The sequence below is a fragment of the Balearica regulorum genome, chromosome 8 (genome assembly GCF_011004875.1).
Source record: "Balearica regulorum gibbericeps isolate bBalReg1 chromosome 8, bBalReg1.pri, whole genome shotgun sequence".
Classification (NCBI taxonomy): domain Eukaryota; kingdom Metazoa; phylum Chordata; class Aves; order Gruiformes; family Gruidae; genus Balearica; species Balearica regulorum.
The window spans coordinates 12,905,580-12,923,272 of record NC_046191.1 but is presented as its reverse complement, the minus strand read 5'-3'; the positions used below and the strand labels follow the sequence as shown (position 1 = coordinate 12,923,272).

At 53.9% G+C, this 17,693-nt stretch overlaps 1 protein-coding gene across 2 annotated transcripts; it reads right to left on the bottom strand.

Moving 5' to 3' along the window:
* Positions 1 to 2,309: 2,309 nt before the first annotated feature.
* On the bottom strand, positions 2,310 to 16,849 carry ELOVL1 (ELOVL fatty acid elongase 1). 2 transcript variants are annotated; one of them, XM_075759665.1, is made up of 8 exons: positions 16,791 to 16,849; positions 6,061 to 6,122; positions 5,428 to 5,618; positions 5,183 to 5,263; positions 4,918 to 4,974; positions 4,481 to 4,586; positions 4,168 to 4,304; positions 2,310 to 3,776 (listed from the first exon to the last, which is right to left on the bottom strand). In XM_075759665.1, the coding sequence occupies exons 2-8, from the start codon at positions 6,104 to 6,106 to the stop codon at positions 3,522 to 3,524; spliced, it is 873 nt and encodes a 290-aa protein (XP_075615780.1). In that variant the 5' UTR covers positions 6,107 to 6,122; positions 16,791 to 16,849; the 3' UTR covers positions 2,310 to 3,521. The 2 variants fall into 2 exon arrangements, with proteins under 2 accessions (XP_075615780.1, XP_075615781.1); XM_075759666.1 differs by lacking the exon at positions 16,791 to 16,849 and adding an exon at positions 15,398 to 15,531.
* Between the last annotated feature and the right edge of the window lie 844 nt (positions 16,850 to 17,693).

Here is a 17,693-nt window from a genome sequence, read left to right as displayed (position 1 = left end):
CATATGGCCCTTAGGGATGTGTTTTTCCAGCAGCCCTGATCTGTCCTCTGCTCCTGTGGAGGGGAAGCAGGCTGCACACAGGTAATCAGCTGACATTTGGTAGAGCTTGATTCCTCAGCACTTGGAAAAATGCATTTTTTTCCAGGCTCAGTTATGCTGGTGCAAGTTGCAGGGAGCATACTTGAGCCTTTACCTGAGCAAGAACCAGTGCAGCCTCAGTGGCCGTGCTGTTCTGTGGTGTCTGAGGTTGTGGGGCTGCACCAGCACTGCCAGGGACGCTGCACAGCTGATTAGTACCTTGGCCTGTACAAAGCAGGTTTCCCATCAGCCTGTGATTAGCTGAGCATGGATTATTAACTGTTGTCACCTTCCCCTCAGCACCACTGTACCTGGTGCCAGGCTCCTGCTCTGCCTCCTGAGCTTTAAGCCAATTTGTGCTAGTGCTAAGGCCACCCACCATGTAGCCCAAACCACCAGAGCAGCTCCATACCTATTGCTGATGGGGGGGGCACAGTCTCAAAAAAAAATTGCAGCAGCTGAGCCCAGCACCTTCCCAGCAGCTATTGGTGCATCCCCATTTGGCCACCTGGGGAAGTCCAAGGGAAGAAGAGGTAATTTTCCTTCCTCTTCAGAAGGAAGCAGCTGGATCTAATGGGGAAGGGGTTGGGAACCCACACAGAAGGCTGGCTCTTCTCCAGAGCTGTGCTTCTGTTGTAGGTACCTGCCCCACACACCTGCAGTTTGACACTGGAAGTTAGCACAGACTTGCCCTGTGGCCCCAGAGCAGATTAAGGTTTCCAGTGATTCCTGACACTGGAAGGAAGGCTTTATATGCCTGAAAGCTGCTGTAATTTCTTCACTCCCATGTAATAGCAGCTTGTCTTGCCTCTCTCCTTAGCACATACCCACCACCCCCAGAACCTGTGTGTTACACACCCCTTGAAAATCCTCTGAGCATTACTAGAAGGTGATGGTATTGCAGTGTCTTCCTTTAGCCCCATACTGGTCCTACAGGCCCAGAGCAAGGAGGAGCAGAGGAAGGAGCCAGGCACTGATCCAGCAGGCCCAGGAAACACTGCCATATAAGGTGTGAATACAGTTTGGAGCAGCAGCCCAGACTGACCCTGACAGCATATAAATTACCAAGAGCCATGGCCAGCCCATGGAAAGATCACAGCTAACAGGAACAATTGGAGGAAGGGAAAGCAGAGCACACATAGGGAACAGCCTGTTTTAAAATGCCAAGCGTAAGTAGTGTTACTATTTCGGGCAAAAGCAAAGACAGTCCTGTCTTTACCAAGAGCCACCCTGGAGGAGCAGTGGGGGAAAGAAAGATGCTAGATGGGAAAAAGCTCCATCTCAGCTGGACTGTCACCTACAGCTCCTGAAGTAGTGATTTCTGAGCACTGAACTGTTACATACCACTTCAGCAGGGAACAGAAGGAGCTCTTCTGCCAGTCCTTGCCCACAGAAAAACAGCAATTCAGTTTTTCCTACATTTCAGAGCACAGCCTTGAGGTGTACGGCAGCTCAGGCAGGGTCAGCAGAGATTTTCCTCACACCAAGCCCTGCTCTAGGGCTTTTGGCTGGACATCCACTAAAGCCCTCCCACACCCCAACCAAACCCACAGTGAAACTCATCTTCTGGAGGCCTGCTAATCTAATGCACTCAGCCCAGCCACAAGCAGCCCAGCCAGCTACCCACCCCCCTTCCCAGGCTCGAGTCAGCACCTAGGCTGGCCAGCACTGAAGGGAAGCTAGTGTCCCAGGTGGCAGACACAATAGAGCCCAGCCAGGCAAGAAGCATTTCTGCAGCAAGAGTGAGGCAGCAGCAACATAAACCTCACTGACCAACCTGAGCTACATTCTGCAGGGGCAGTTTTGACTTCAGCAGATGTCAAAAGCAGGCTACTGTTTCCCCATCATCTGGGTTTCCAGGGTCTCTATTCCCTGCTCAGCCACACCTCAGCTCCTCTGGGTTTTTGAAAAGCAGCAGCTCTTCCTGAGCTGCTGGCCCAGGTCCGAGCCTGCAGCCACACTCCACCCCAGCCATTCTTTCACAGGGTGGAACCACTTTCACAACAGGAGCCTTGACACATTTCCTGCCCTGAGCACTGCTCTACCAAAGCACTTAGAAACAATCTGCCATCTGCCTCATCAGCACTCTGCTATCACCTTCTCCCCCCAACACACAAACCTGCTACACCAGCTGCTTCTCCCAGCTCTGCCTCCAACCATACTGGGCAGGGACAAAGCACCTGGAACAGCTTCTGAGCACAGCAAGCCAGGAAAACAAGAGGGCAGAGCCATTTCTCCTTCTGTCTGTTTATTTGTGATAGAAGAGCAGCCCAATCTGACAGGGCCTGGCTCCTTCACCTCATCCTCATGGCCATCAGCATGGTTTTGGTTACAGCCAGAGCAGGAGATGAGCACCAGGCCCAGGAAAGCTGCCGCACTGCCCTGCTGTAGGGCAGCATACACCTTCACCCAGGCCCAGACAGATCCACAAAGGCAAGAGGTGTTTGCTGTTACACCACAGCAGGGCACACTACAACCATCCTCTGCTGTGCTCACACTGAGCCAGAGCAGGGCTGGTCCCAAGCAGCAGAGCCCAGGAGCTGACTCTAGGGGCAATTATTGCTCAAGTCTTGAGTTTGCAGGAATGGAAGTGGTTCAAGACAAGGCTGAGCTTGGCCTCCCCCGCTCTGGAGCAAGCCACCAGCTGCCATACAGGATCAGGTAAGTGTGGCTAAAGCACACACCAAGCACCCAGTCCAGGCACAGAAAGGCAAGGCAACCCAGGCTTACTGTGTGGGGGAGGCATTTCAGGCTGTCACAACCCCTGCTATGTATCAGGCACAGGGCATGTGTACTGTACTGGGCAGGTCTGGGCCCTTGAGTCCCACACACACTGCCCCTACATTCTCCACACCCACACCTGAGCACAGATACACCAGGGCAGGATCCCCCACCTGGGCACACAGGGACCAGAAGGAACATGCAGCGCTGTGGCATGGAACAAAGTGGCACAAGGCATGGTAGAGCAGGAGCACTCACACTTGAGCTGGCAGCAGCAAGCAGCCAGGGACAAGTCTGCTCATCCACACAGGCTCTGATGAGACAGGGAAGAGGAGAGGGCACCAGGACAGGGACCGGTCTCTTCTTTTGGTCCTACTCAGAAGGAAATGGCCCCCAGGCAGAAGGGCCAGATGTAGGCACTTGGGGGAAGTTCCTTTGGAAACACTGGAATGGGACTGCAGCCCCACAGCTGTGATGCAGGCAGCTGCCTCTCTGCTCAGCAACACTAAGAAACAGCACAAGCCCTCCCAGGAGCAGGAGAAGTTGCCCATGGCTGCTCAGAGCAGAGGGGCTAGGCATGCAGACAGAGGACAGCAGGGCTGGGCACAGGGGTACAACAGTCTGTAGGCACTTGACTTGACTAGTGGCACCCAGGAGCAGGTGAACAGGTCCCAGCTGCCTCTGCCCCGGGGCTCTCATTGGCTCTGGGAGGGCCTTGCCCTCTAGTTGGCTTTGACCTTGCCATTGGTGACAGTGCCATTCTCATGGATGCTGCTACCATTGTGCTGGGCTGCTTGCTGAGCCACCCTGGGCAACCGTTTGCCCTTGGTGTAGGACTGGTACCAGAAGTTGGAGAAGAGGATGAAGAAGATGGTCCCATAAATCCAGATGAGGTGGATGAAGATGGGGAACTGGTACTGGCAGCTGGGCATGAAGTAATACTGGGAGATGTGGACGGAGACAATCACGAACTGTGCCTGGGAGCAAGGCAGAGCAGGGACAAGTTATTCATGGGAGTAGGGTCAGGTATCCCACTAGAGACTTTCTTTCTAAATGAAACCAATGGGCTCCTTTCCCAAAAGTGGAAGGCCTTATGGTGAGGCACAGCCAGCAGCAGCTGGAAGAGGCAGGCACAGGTCTCAAGGCAGCATGTGCCTCTCACCCTCCCAATGCAGCTGCAGCCCAGGGGCAGCAGGCTGAGCAGCACCCACACCCTGACTAGGCTGGTAGGGCTGCTGGAAACCCAGACTGAAAAAGCTACAGAAGAGACAACTACAGCTGCTAGCTGCACCTTTCGTAGGTACAAAGGCTGGCCTGCCCCTCATAGCAGAGGCTGAGGGCACATGCTCTGCTCCACAGCAGACTCACCAGCTGGATGGCTGTGATGTGCTTCTTCCACCACAGGTACTTCTGAAAGGCAGGTCCCGCTGCTGAGAGCCCATAGTAGAAGTACATGACAACATGGACCATTGAATTGATCATGGCATGGAATGAGCCCATTCCCCCTGTTAAGACAGATTTTCATAGTGCAAGTCAATCCTCCACAGCAATCAGTGCTACAATGAGCTCCTAGGAGCCCAGCAGGTTAAAAAAAAAAATAAAAAACAAAAACCTTTCTCAGCATGCTGGGGCTAACCCCACCCTTTCCCCAAGCTGTGCACCCAGACGGTTTCCAGCTTACCTGGACCAAACTTTGCTCCCCACCACCAGCTCCAAGGCAAAACAGAATGGTGGAAGAGATGCAAGAATGTGACCTGTTCATTCTTCTTCCGCAGGACAAAGATCACCTGCAATGAGAACCCAACAGCATCAAGGATGCGCAGCCCTGGGAGCAGCTAGAGAAGGCTAGGCCACTAATTCATAGCGTCTGATCTCAGTGAGATTTCCCCTTCCTCCAAGCTCACAGCCACCACACATTAGGTCACCTCAGCTTCCAGAGCTGTAACACACCACAAGAGCAGCCTCTGCAATAGCCCAGAGCAGCCTCCTTGGCTATGAGGCCAGACAGAAGCACTACCAGCTCAGACTGGAAAGGCTTGAAGAAAACATCTACCCCAAGTACACTGGGCCCCAACTCTCTGCCCAACAAGCAGTGACAAGGCCTCCTCAGTAACTCACCGTGTCCGTCAGTTCAATGAACTTGGAGAAGACAAAGAGCCAAGCAACACTGACCATCTGTAACAGAACAGATTAACATTAGAGACCCACCTCAGCCTGAGCATGCCCAGTGACCAAGGGTCTTCATACAGTAACCCTGAGGTGAAACCAAGAGCCAGAGACTGTAAGTCCTCTGCCTCAGGAGAGGTAGGTAGCTGTGACCTTGCTGTCCAAACAGAAGCACTAAAGGCCATGCCCACTTATCAGGAGAGGGACTAGAACTCACCCTGAGGGCCTTAGGGTCCTGCGAGAAGTCCACAGGGTCACATCGCCAGGTGTACCCAGTAAGCCACCCTGCCATCAGGAACTGCAACAAGAGCATCAGAGTGAGGCCCAACATATCACCCACTGCACTTCCCAAGCCCTGTGCAAAAGGGCAAGGAAAAGCCTGCAAAAGGGCTCCCCATCACCCATGCAGCCTACATGCACTGCTTTATATATGCCAGACAAAGCCTACTGCCAACAACTCACCTCATAGACTATGTAAAGTGAGAGTCCCACCAGAAAAAAGTTGTATAGCACCATGAACTTCTTCAGGTTTAAAGGCTTCCTGTTGGCCATTAGCCGGGGACCCAAGGATAGTACAAAGTAGACATATGCCAGAAGGATGCCCATGACAAGGAACGGGGACTGCATCAGTGGATAATCAGCAATGCGGGGGTCTGCAGAGAGAGCCACGGTGCAGAGCAGTTAGCATCCTCACCCCAATCTGCTGCCAGCAACACTACTGCCAGAGCTGAGGCAAGGACACAGCAATCCTGTTCTCCTGGGAGAGGAGTGCAGGTAGGGGGGCAGTCTGGGAGCAGAGGCTGGTAAAGCCAGCCACACTCAGTAAGGTACAGCCTGAAGCCACACTGCAGGGCAGCCTGGAGATCCTCTGCCCAGGAGGGCATGAGTGCCCCAAAAGGGCCTGCACAGGCACTGAGGCAAGACAGACTCATAACAGGCAGCCCAAAAAACCCCAGAGCTGCATCTATGTCAAGGCAGAGGCAGGATGCAGCTAGACCCTGACTGCTTCAGGGATGACAGACCATCCCCTTGTGCCTATGGCAGTAAGGTGTGTGGGGCTACTTGCTCTGGAGCTGGGCAGAGCCAAACACTCACCTGCTTTCTTCATGAAGTCCTGATACATGGTCACAATCCCCTCCATGGTGGTGGCAGTATCTCTGTAGAGAGGAAAGGCACATCAGGCAGCTGTTTTCACGGTCCTGCAGAGTGCCCTCCTGGGCTCTGCAGATCAGCAAGTTTCAAGCACAGCTTCAGAGGTAGTCATGTGTATTTAGCCAGCACTGCTCTCAGCTGATCACACACCAGCATCTGCTTTCCAGCTGAGCCACATGCTTCCTGCTTCTCCTCACTGAGCCTGGCCCTGTTTCCCCAGCTCTGCTGGGAATCCCATCATCCACCACTAGCAGTCCTTCCAAGGCAGGATCCTAATATTTCAAGCCTGCTAGGAAATCTTCCAACCTCAGCACTGTATCTCCAGCCCTTTAGTCTTACTCTTGCTGTACAGACTCAAGCATTAGCACCCACAACCATGATGTTGCTACCAGCCTTGCCACCCATACCCACCCAGCACACTGTTCTGACCCTGGTGCAAAGTCTCCAAGGGAGATGCAGAGCTGGCCCACACTCTCCACAGAGCAGTGCTTTTTTGATCAGCTTTGGGCTCCTGCCAGAGAAGCAACACAGCATCACTGGCAGACCCACTGCATGAGGAAGGAAAGCCGTCAGTTCAGAAGCAAACACCAGTTTCTGGTGTCAGAGTTCCTGGTTTCACATCCTTGCACAAAACCCTCTTGACAAGAGCCACCACCCCCTAACCCAGCACCTCAAAGGCTAGGTGCATCCTACTTGGCAATGACATTTCCACTCCCCTTCCAGACAGCGGACAGCATCCCCAGATAGTGGAGAAAGCCGCAGGAGAAGGATATAAGGCTGCAGGGAGAAGGACTGGCACTCCCCACACTTGCTTAGCCTCACTACAAGCACACACCAGAGAGTAATCCAGACAGATACTCTGCGGAAAAGCAGGAGGGGCCCAGGCTCTTGCTGCTGCAGGCAAGTTTGAAACACCCTCACCCAGCTCCCTGTGCTCCCCAGCCCACAGGACACCAGAGCAGCAGGGAGGGAGGGAGGCAGAGCACAGGCCCATCCTCACCTGACTCACCCACCTGCAAGGGAAACATTCCCCAGGGCTCCTACTAGACATTCCACCTACCCCTTCCTCCAGGAAGGTGCACAGGAATCACTGCCCACACACAGGCCTGGGGAAACAGGTCCCCAGCCCAGTCTCCCCAGGAGGCTTATTGCTGCCACCACCAGGAACCACACAGCATCTCCCAGACCAGCAGCTAGGAGGCTGAAGCCAGAGTAACTTTCTTCCCAGCTGGGACTATCCAGCAGCCACTGTCACCTCAGGCCCTCACTAGCCAGCACCAGCATCACTCCTTCAGCTTTGCCGCAAGGAGAAGAGCTCAGCTAAGTCCTCTTTGCTCTAGGAAAGAGACCCAGGCAGGACAGCAGTAGACACCACCTGTCCAGTGATACCAAGCACCTACACGATGCTGCTTCACTGGCAGTAATCTCCACAGGGGCCTGGCATGCACCACTGGCTCATAATTCTCTGCAAATCACTCGAGTGCAGCAACCCTGCTGGCTCTGTGCCTGCCCACTCATACCCTCTGTGCTCCTCCGAACTGGGGAGTGCCACCCAAGCTTTCTGCAACAGCAGTGGGATGGAACAGGTTTCTCCCTTCACCACCACCACCCCCCAAGTACCCATTCCTCCAAGCAAGGCTTCAGAGAAGCCATGCACCCCCAAGGACAAAGCCCAAGAAGTTTTGCTGTGCTTCAGAAAACACAGATTCCTTATACCACCTTGGAGGCAGCTGCAGGAACAGGGCAAAACCCACTCAGGACTTATCCCCACACCTCAGGAACACCTGCAGCAGAACAGATGTTCACCTTCCCAACCCAATGTTTCAAGGGGTTTAATAGCAAGTAATACTCACGCATAGTATCACTGCGATACAAGTAATATTTAAGGTCTGGGGCACTGCCAAGATCATCCAATCTCCACATGCAGTAGAGGCCAGAAAAGTATAGCAGGAACTATAGCATCCTTGAGAGCCACTCAAGACTCCGGCTGTAGGAAATGCAGTGAGTAAAAGTCCTGAAAGCAGCTGAGCTTTATGTTGCTTTAATGGCCAAGAGCAAGCTCCAAACTCGTCTGTCTAGTTTCAGCTTTCAACCACTGCATCCAGCTACACCTTTATTTGCTAGATTGAGGAGCCCTCAAGAGTTAGTTCCCAGCACAGGTACCTGACTATTCAAGCTCTTTGTTTATCTTATCAAGCTAAATGAGTCAGCCTTACTACAGGTCCAGGGCAGAGACAAAACTCCTGCCGAGTACTTGCCTATTTTGGGCAGGCTAAGATGAGACGATAGTATCAGTCACCCACAAGATCAGAGCTGCAGGGAAACACTTGCACTATAGATCACTTTGCTGATCCTGATGCCAGCAAGGCTCCAGCACCACCAGCCAACTAGGACTCCAGCTCAAAACAATTCAGGGTCCCATGACCCTGGAGACTTGGTCAAGAAGACTCACACTGCAGTTTTGACAACAGACCTGCTGAAGGCTTCACAGAGCACACAGCAGACAAGGGCCATCCTGGCAGCAGCCCTGAACCCAGACAACTATTCCCCCAAGCAGTGGGAGAAACCCACTTCAACCCAGCACTAGCACAGAAGTCCCCACCAGTATGAACAGCAACAAGTCCCTCTTACTGCTGTGTCTTGTGAAGCATCTCCTGCACTCTCTACAGCCATACCTGCCACAGGGAGACAGGAGGCACCAGACCAGGGCAGAACTAGCAGGATTATGCTACAGGCCCTTATAAGAAGGACCTATGCATTTTCCACAGCTTCCCTAAGCAGAACAACATCTTGTTGCATTCAGCTAACAGAGCAATCACATCTCCAGGGAACTCCTGAAGTCTTCAGGTCTTTGCAAGAGCTGGTATCCACACTGGCATGCTACACATTCCTGCATCAGACAGAGGCTGAAGTGTGCCTTGCTCAGTGAGCAGATGCAGGTATGGCTCCTCTGTGTCCCAAGGGGCAGCCACTGGCCTTGGGGTGTTGGCAGTTAAGTTGCAAGGGGGCAGCTGTAGAGCAGGCCCAAGCATTACCTTCACTAATGAGGAGGATGCAAAGTGCACTGGTCTACCTAAGCCATGATGGCTCCATGCCAGCATTTCTGCTGCAGGCAGGGGTTTTCCAGCACAGAGTAGCAAGCGTCTGGGAACCTGAACTCACCTCTACCATTTCCTCTGTGCACAACACTGACACTTGATGTCCCTCTGCACTTTGAGGGGTTCACCATCCAGCCAGGCATCTGCTCTTACTGCCCTCCACACTACACTGCGTGTCACACACTGCAGGCATTTACAGCTCAGTGGCTGGTATCTGTCCTCTCTGCACAGGGGAGACACTTATCCTCCTTTGACTCCTCCCAGATTTTGATCGTCTTGGGCAAGGAGCTGGGAGGAGATGGGGAACCCAAAGCTGAGCCTTTAGCAGCTGAAGAGAAGTCAAGCAAACAGGTCCACATATCCCAAAGCACCAGGAACCCTTGGAGCCCAAACACACCCTGCACAATACCTGGAGACCTTGCAACACATCTCCTTCCACCTCTCACCAACAGGGTGTCACTTCATCTCAGCAAGAAAGCTCCCACTATTTGCAAACCAGAGTATCAGGCCACATTCTGCTCCAGTGATCAACATCAAGAATTAGACACTTGCTTACGCCAAGCAATGTGTACACTGCGTATTTCCAACAAGCTATACAACTAATTAGTGCAACTTCAGCAAGAACAGCAAGGCTCTTTATAACCAGCCCCAGCAGCCCAAGAGCAGTCAGACCACAGCATTGTAAGCCACGACACCGACAGAAACCAGAGCTCAACCCAGTCAGTTTTGTTAACAACCTCACAGGTCACATCTCTCCCCACACAGCAGCCATCTGCAAGGAACAGACTCAGCCCCAACCATCCAACACACCTACCCCATCAGCATTCGAGTCGGAAATCAGTCCTGTAATAAGTGTGAAAGCGAGCCACCCTAATCTCTCCATTAGTTTAATTACAGGCAGCACCAAAAGAGTCTGGTAGGTGGTCACAGAGCTGCCACCCCAAGGGGAACTGGCACAGGGCTCTTGCTGAACTGGCTAAAGCAGGCTTGGCCCCTGTGGGGCTCCCAAGGGAGTAGCAACCCTCAAAGGTCAGGAGATAACCAGTTGGCCAGATATCACACCAACCCACACCCCGACCTACAAGCTGGCAGCAAGGCTTGCTGCAGCTCCAAGCTCTACAGCCACTCAGGAAAAGGTATCTTCCTCTCCCAGCTCCTCCCCAGCCTCCTAGAGCTCCACAAAGTCACTGTGGGGTCCAGCCAGGCCCATACACAGCTCCACGTGCCCAGGGAGTATGTTCACCAGCAGAGCTATGGGGGTCTGTGTTTCAGAAGCATCTGCCAGCAGCAGCCACCACTGTGGAAGAGTGGAACTGACCAATTCAATGTCTGGTGGCCCCAGACCAGGCACAGACAGAGCTGTGCACAGCACATGCCAAGGCTGGCACCTCAAACCATCACCAACAGCTGTCAGTCACAGCTCCAGCAGAAGCTTTCCTGAGCTTATACACAAGTGAATCCAGCAAAACAAGGAACACAAAACCATGTCTGCCCTGAACAACACATGAGCAGCAAGGCAGTCAAAGACCAGAGGGAAGAGAAGCCCAGCCAGTTCTAAGTAGCAAAACCCTATTCTTTATGATCAACTCTGCAGTGGGATCACTCTAACTGGATTTGGATTCCCTCCTTCTGTGCCCAGGCAAAAGGGAGAGGGGCCTGTAACCAGACAGTGCACGCTTACTTCACACACAGCATCTCAGGACACCAGCTCAAGCACATGCAGAGAGCACTCATCAGGAGAGCTGTATCCAAGTACACTTGCATTACTGCCAATGATTTCAGCCATCTGACTGAAGACTCAGTTATGGCACTGCTGTCCACATGCTACCAAAGTCATGTTTTTCCCCTCATGAGAAATTACAGCCTAAAGAGATGCCTGGGCACCAGCTCATAGGGCACAGAAGACCAACCTGGCAGGAGAGCATAAGCTGCTATGGAAGTATGGAAAGCCATACCAGCAGATTAGGGCAGAGCAGAAAAGTAGCTCTCCTAGCCCATCACCTTGGCTCTGAGGATTCAGGACAGACTCTGAGGACAACCAGTCCCAGAACTCTTGGCCCACACAAAACAAAGTCTACACGGAAACTTCACGCTAACACCACCAAATAAGTTTTCCTACTTGAATCACATCCATTTGTCACTTCCTCTGGCTCAGCTACTTCATGCTGAATGTCAAAGGACGTAGCTAACAGCCTGGTACCTCTGCATCAGCATACTCTGAAGTCCATATAGAACTGTTCACAGAAAGAATGCACACTCTCAAACCCTTGATATGCAACAGCTCTTGCAAGAGCTGCTGTTGCAGGAGTCACACTGGCTGGGTGCTGCTCCTGGCACACTGGCTCCGAGTGGCAGGAAGTGACCTGTCTGAAGTTGAGGAGTTTCCCCATCTTCACCAAGTGTGTGTTAATACCCTACCCACTATCTCACACAGCAGCTGTAAAACCCTCAGGCCTTTGGACAGCATCCTAGAAACAGAGATTAGCTTTCCCCTTCCCATGCTCACTGGAAGCAGGGAGAGCAAGAGGAGCGTCCCAGATTAGCACCAAGCTCTACGGAGCCTGGGCAGTCAGCGTGGCACCTCACAAGCTATCAGGGGAAGGAGTAAACACATTGCAATACCATACTAGTAACCTTGTATGAAACTCAAGGCAGGTAATCAGACTTCAAGGTCCCGCAAGAGCATACGTTGCAGTAAAAGGTCTATATGCACAGCACAGTGTTTTTTTCAGGGACAGCACCTCCTCAAGCTCATCAGGCAAGCTGTTAGGAGGCTTACTCCTTATCACATCCAACACTGGCAGCTGCATATTTAAGGCACTGACATCACTACAGATGAGAGCAGCTGGGGAAAAAGCAGGGAAAAGGCAACATTAGGCAGAGAGTCTGACATAGCACTGAACATAGGAGTAAAGTGGTAAAGGAAGAAAAGTAACAGAGGGCAAGATACCTGCAGAAGTGGAAAATAAGGTATTTCCTTTCCATGCTAACTACACTGAGCTGTGTCTACTCTCTCATGCAGCACCAGGTGAGGGGGGAAGGAGGTGGAGATGGCTGGGTTCCCTCTCTGAAGTGACAGCACCTAGCACTCCCCAGGGTGCACACTCAGGAAGGACAGAACAGGCAGGTGACAGAAGAGGGCAGGCAGGGCTAGACTAAGCAAGGCCAACTCCTGACACCTATTTCTAGAAATAGGTCAAGCTGCCTAAAGCTCTCTAGCAGAGAAACAGAGCACCCCTATCTGGGGTGGGACAGACTGTACCAGAGCATTCATCTCTGGTTTTAATCATTATGCAAGTGTCTTCCTACAAGGCTTCACCTCTGTTCCCACAGCAGTGTCTGTAATCATTACAGTAATGATTACTGGGTTCTGTCCCATCCAGGCCTGTGCATTAATTACACAGGCACACCAAGACAAGATGGGACATTAAAAGTCTACAAAGCAAGATGGAGAAAGTAAAGACTCTGCAGCTCTATGTGGACCATTCAAGAAGCCCAAGCGTGAACCCACAGCCACTTCTCAATGAGACAAGGGGTCACTGCCTGGAACCCACCATGACATCAGCTTTGGGCCTCACTACTCTCCACACCAAGAGGGCAGTGCAGTCACACAACCACCTTCTAACAAGAGAAAGGGTGTTCTCTGACAATACTAGAGATGTCAAACTCCAGCAACCCAGTATATGCACCACAGATCCCAACAGGCATAAGGCTTGATACCTTCTTTAACAGGGTTCACAGCCCTCCACACACAAAAAGAAGCATTAGGCTTGCTTATGTCCACACTGGTGTAGATAGACCACTCAAAGCCAGGGTTGTTGCTCCTATTACTGGTCCTGTACAGACAAAGCCTCTTAGGGTTAAGTAGAAGCAGCATGAGATAAATTTGTATGTATACAGAGCAAATCTATTAACAAACCATAAAAGCAAGCTAGCTGGTCTGAGTAAGAGAACTCCTTGCAGCAAGGCTGGAGAATTTTCTGCCACAGTGACAGCTTACCACCCAGATCCACAGGGAAGAATCAACTAGAAATTAAATACCATGTGAGATGCTAATGAAAAAAAAATCAAGAACCAGACTTGGTTACCACTTCCACCACTCCCAAGCCACTAAAGTTTCAGATAGCACTCAGACACAGGCCTGCTGGTGGGGAGCTGGCTGTGCAGCTGCAACTTGTCATCTCTGAGTAACAGCAGCCCCACATCTCCTTCAGGGAAGAGCCCTGGCTCCTGGGGACCAGCTCCTCCCTGCAGGAGCCCAGGCTGCCTCACCTGTTTGACTAGCAAGAACCAGACTTTCCAGCCCAAGTACTCCCACCATCTGACAGCCAGTAGAGCACATGCTAGCACAAATCCACTATGAAAGCACAGGAACACAGAAGATCTCTTGGGTCATCACAGGCACCACTCCCAGTATCTCCTGTAAGCTTCTTCCTAAAGGAAGGATCTCAGACCAAGTGTTGACTGTGCTGTAACCCCAGCAGAAAAGGGGAAAGCATTCACCCACAACCTTCAAGGACAGTGCCAAGCCAAACATGCAGCAATGCACATGTTTCTGATGCCAGCTTCAGAGCTTCCTGGGGATACAAAGCTTTTCTCCACCAGGAGAGAAAGGAGACACTATGCATCTTGATTAAGCTCATTTATTTTCACCTCCAAAACATGGTGCGAGACACCTCTAAGAGTGAGTTTTTCTCCCCTAGCCTCAGTTTTAGCAGTACTTTCATATTACATTTCTGCCCTGAAGGACCATACAATCCTCTCCCATCTAAGAGACTTTCAGGAAACAGATGTGAGACTACCACACAGGACAGGACTGTGGTGGCCCTGGCTGTGTGGGTGGCATGGCTTAATCCCCACAGTGAGATGCAGCAAGTAGATGCTGCAACAGCTGGCATTGTGCTACTTGTCATAGAAACACACCCATGAGCTAGAGGGGCTTCCTAGGAAGGAGATAGGACACAGCAGTCTCAGTCAAGCTCCAAGGGCTCAGCCAACTGTTTGACTCTAAATCATCCTCATGAAGCCGCCCAGCAGGTCTGGTGGGAAGGTCAGCTTCAGTCAGCTAGGAATCTGCCCTGGCTGCATTCTACTAGAAAAGGTGGTCAGTTTGGGGCAGTACAGCACGATGGATGTACTGCTACACAGGCAATCCTGGCCACCAAGAGGGGAAGAGACGTTCTGAGGGAAGGCACTAGCAAGGAAAGCACCCAGTGTTATCCCACACTGCCCACTGAGCATAGGAAGGGGTCTTTGCCCCACTCCTTCCTGCCCTTAGGACTCCAGAACCAAGGTGGTCAGTCACAGGGAAAGCATCTGACAGTCCCCTGCAGGAAGCAGCCTGGGCACTGAGGCATATGCACTGCCACCCCCAAAGCCTCTCCTCCTGTTGCAATGCCTATATATTTATGCTGCCTCATTTAGCCTGTTACAGGAATCTAGAAGTAGCAGCTTTCCCAACTGCCCCTTCATTACAATAGAGGAACATGCCCACATAAGATCTACAGACCAAGTCCAGTACTGCCTGTGGAAGGTCAGATGAGCATCTGACCACGGTTATTAAAGCTGCAGTTGCCCACCAAGCGCAGACCCCTGTGCATGACCACACACCAGTGAGGGGAGCTTGCAGCCAGGCTATTGCTGCCACCAGGAGGGTGACAGTGACCTCCTCCTCCTCCCACCGGCATTCCAGAGCACGGGCCAAAGGGAAGCCAAGCACCTACACGAGCCAGCACTCAAAGCTAACATTGTGTCGCAGCAGCAGGGGAGGCCTGGTACTGCCACCCTGCCCGGAGGAGGAGGGAAGGGCCATCTCAATGGTACATTGATGCCGAGAGCTGTGTAGGAGAAAGCTCTCCGACTGCCGAGCTGCCAGCACCACCACTGGAGGCTGCTCTCGACCCGCTGCAGTGAAGCCCTAGCAGAGCACGGCCCTCCTCAGCTGTTCAATATCCCCGTTGCCCTCAGCCAGGACCAAGCCCCACGGCCGCACCAGCACGGTCCCCGGGCAGCGCCCCGCACGGGCCTTACTCCCGCCCCCGGCGAGGTGGCTCCAGCACAGGCTCCCAGCCCCGCTGCCGGCAGCGCTGAGCCCCGCAAGGGCCCCCCCTCCCACCGGCCCGGAGCGGGAAGCGCGGGCGGCTCTCGGCACGGCCTCGGGGTGGGGCGCCGCCAGGGCCTACCGCCGCTCCGGGCCCCGGAAGCGCGGTGCTGCGGCCCGGCCAAGCGCCAGCACCGCCGCCAACGGGGCCTGTACGGCCGGGCCCGGGGCTGACGCCCGGCTGGGGCTGCGGGGAAGGGCCGCTGCTGGCCCCAGGCAGGCTCCGCACAGCCGCGGAAGTGACTGCGGTGGGGGGGGGGGGCTAAGCCACCATCCCGCGAGCCCCGCCTGCCCTGCTGCCTGCTCGAGGGGCAGGCCGGGACCAGCCACAGCAGCTGCCCCCGGCCCCACCAGAAGCACCACCACAGCGATGCCAATCCCCTTGCCTGAAGCTCGGCAGCCACCAGGTCTTGACCTGGAGAGGAAACAAACCCCTGGCTCAGAGTCCATCTGTGACAGCAGCAGGGAGACAGCCCCAGCACAGCCAGGACCCTGTTCCCCAGCATGGCCGACAGGCAAAAACCTGCCGGGCCAGAGACCAGGGTGTTTGTGCCAGTCCTCCCCTTCTGGCAGGCTGGGAAAGCATCCCAGGTTCCACAGAGACAGTACAGAGGGGACAGGTCTGTCATGCCACTGCCCCAAAGGAGGGCAGCCCAGCTGCAGGAAGGGAATCACACCCTTCTCTGGGCACCCCAGAGGGTGCTCTGGGGCAGCAGCACCACATCATGAGCCAGAGGCTCCTGGGAACACTGCAGCTCCTCACACTATCAGGACCCAGCTGCTCTTAAAAGCCACTTCAACAACCAAACTTGGACTCCGCTTATCTTCCTCCTCCTGACACAGGCAGACTTGCACATCACTGGCCTGTCACAAGGATCCACACTGCTATTAGAGTTACCCCCCCCCGTCCAGGGTGGTGACAGCCCCCACTAGCGCCTTCCTGCCTGGTGGCGGCCGCACCCAGCCTCACCACCTGCCAAGGGCATGTTGCAACACCCATCAGGCCGCGGCCTCCCCAGACCCATCCCTCCACTGCTTTGGTGAGACAGTTACCACCCACCTCCTCCCATGCCCCAGAGCATCCCGGGTGACAAGGACACAGACACACACATGAGCCTCCTCCAGCCTCTTCCACTCCTGCAGGCAGTTTAGTGGGTGCCATGCCAGCACATGGCCTCACTGTGGCAGGGCACACTATCCCTGGCAGGAAAAGCTTCAATCCCAAAGCAGCTAGCTAGCAGCTAAACCCCGCTAAGGCCTCACCACTCCTGTGCTGTGCAACAGCCTTCAGCAAACAGCCCCAAAAGCCCTTCCAGCATACACCAACAGCTAAACCCAACTCACCACCAACCTCAACAATAATCCAAAAGGACTCACAGCAAAGACCAAGCAGAGCCGGATCCGGCACCCACCGACCCGGCGGGATCCCACCCCCCAACGTGTATACAGCGCCCCCCGCGCAAGCGCGCACTCACCACCAGCCGCACCCCGCTCTACCCGCCACCACGGCTGCCCCAGCCATTAAATAGGGCTGCCATACCCCCCCCACCGCTGCCCATTGGTCTCGGGGGAGAGCTCCGCCCTTAGAGGCGGAGCTCTCCCCCGAGACCAATGGGCAGCGGCGCCACTGCCCGCCCACTCCATGGCCACGCCCAGCCAGGCAGCGCCTGAGGGGCTGGGGATGTGCAGAGTGCTGGCGGCTGGGCGCTGGGATTTGGGGCATTTTTGGGCTGATTTTTAGGGCATAGGCAGCTGTCTCGGGAGGCCGAGGCGGTGGAGGGGCAGCAAGAGGAGGGGAAATGGAAAATGGCTGGGAAAAGGCTGCGGGTTTGCCAGAGTCGGGGTGGGGTGGGGAGGTTTGGCTTGAGGGTCATGATGAGGGCATGAGGGAAATGGTGGAAAGAGGGCCCTGGTGCTGCTCACACACCAACCTCTACTTTCTCTGGTGCTCATGAGGTGGAGCTGGTCCTATCCTCGGTGTTGTCTCGACATCTATTTCAAATGGGAGTCCCAGTCCTCTTGTGGATTCCCGCAGAGTGGCTGTGGTCCACCCCAGCAGGCGAAGCAGCAGCACAGTGCGCAGAGAGGCTGGGCAAAGCCTGGGTCATCATCCTCAGCCAAGGCACAGCCTCCTGGTCGCTCATAGGCAGTGGCGCACGCACCTTTACAGGAGCCCAGTGTCAACGGGAGGCTCTCAACTTGGGTGGTTTAGGTGGTCTCTTCCAGTCTTACATTTTTAGGAAACAACCAACTACAGATCAATAAACAAGTGGCCCAGCGGCACGTATGCTTATTTTTTTCCCAGTGACACCGCAAGAGCTATCACAAGCATTTGGAAAGACAGGACAGAAGGACACCTCGGAGACGTTAAGTCTGAC

Bases quoted from the DNA above. Each gene is read 5' to 3' on its own strand.
- ELOVL1 (XM_075759665.1), bottom strand. From the start codon at position 6,106: ATGGAGGGGATTGTGACCATGTATCAGGACTTCATGAAGAAAGCAG. The intron at 4,305-4,480 runs GTAAGCTGGAAA...CTGTCTTAACAG, and splicing joins GGGAGCAAAGTTTGGTCCAG to GGGGAATGGGCTCATTCCAT. The intron at 3,777-4,167 runs GTGAGTCTGCTG...CCTTGCTCCCAG, and splicing joins ACATCACAGCCATCCAGCTG to GCACAGTTCGTGATTGTCTC.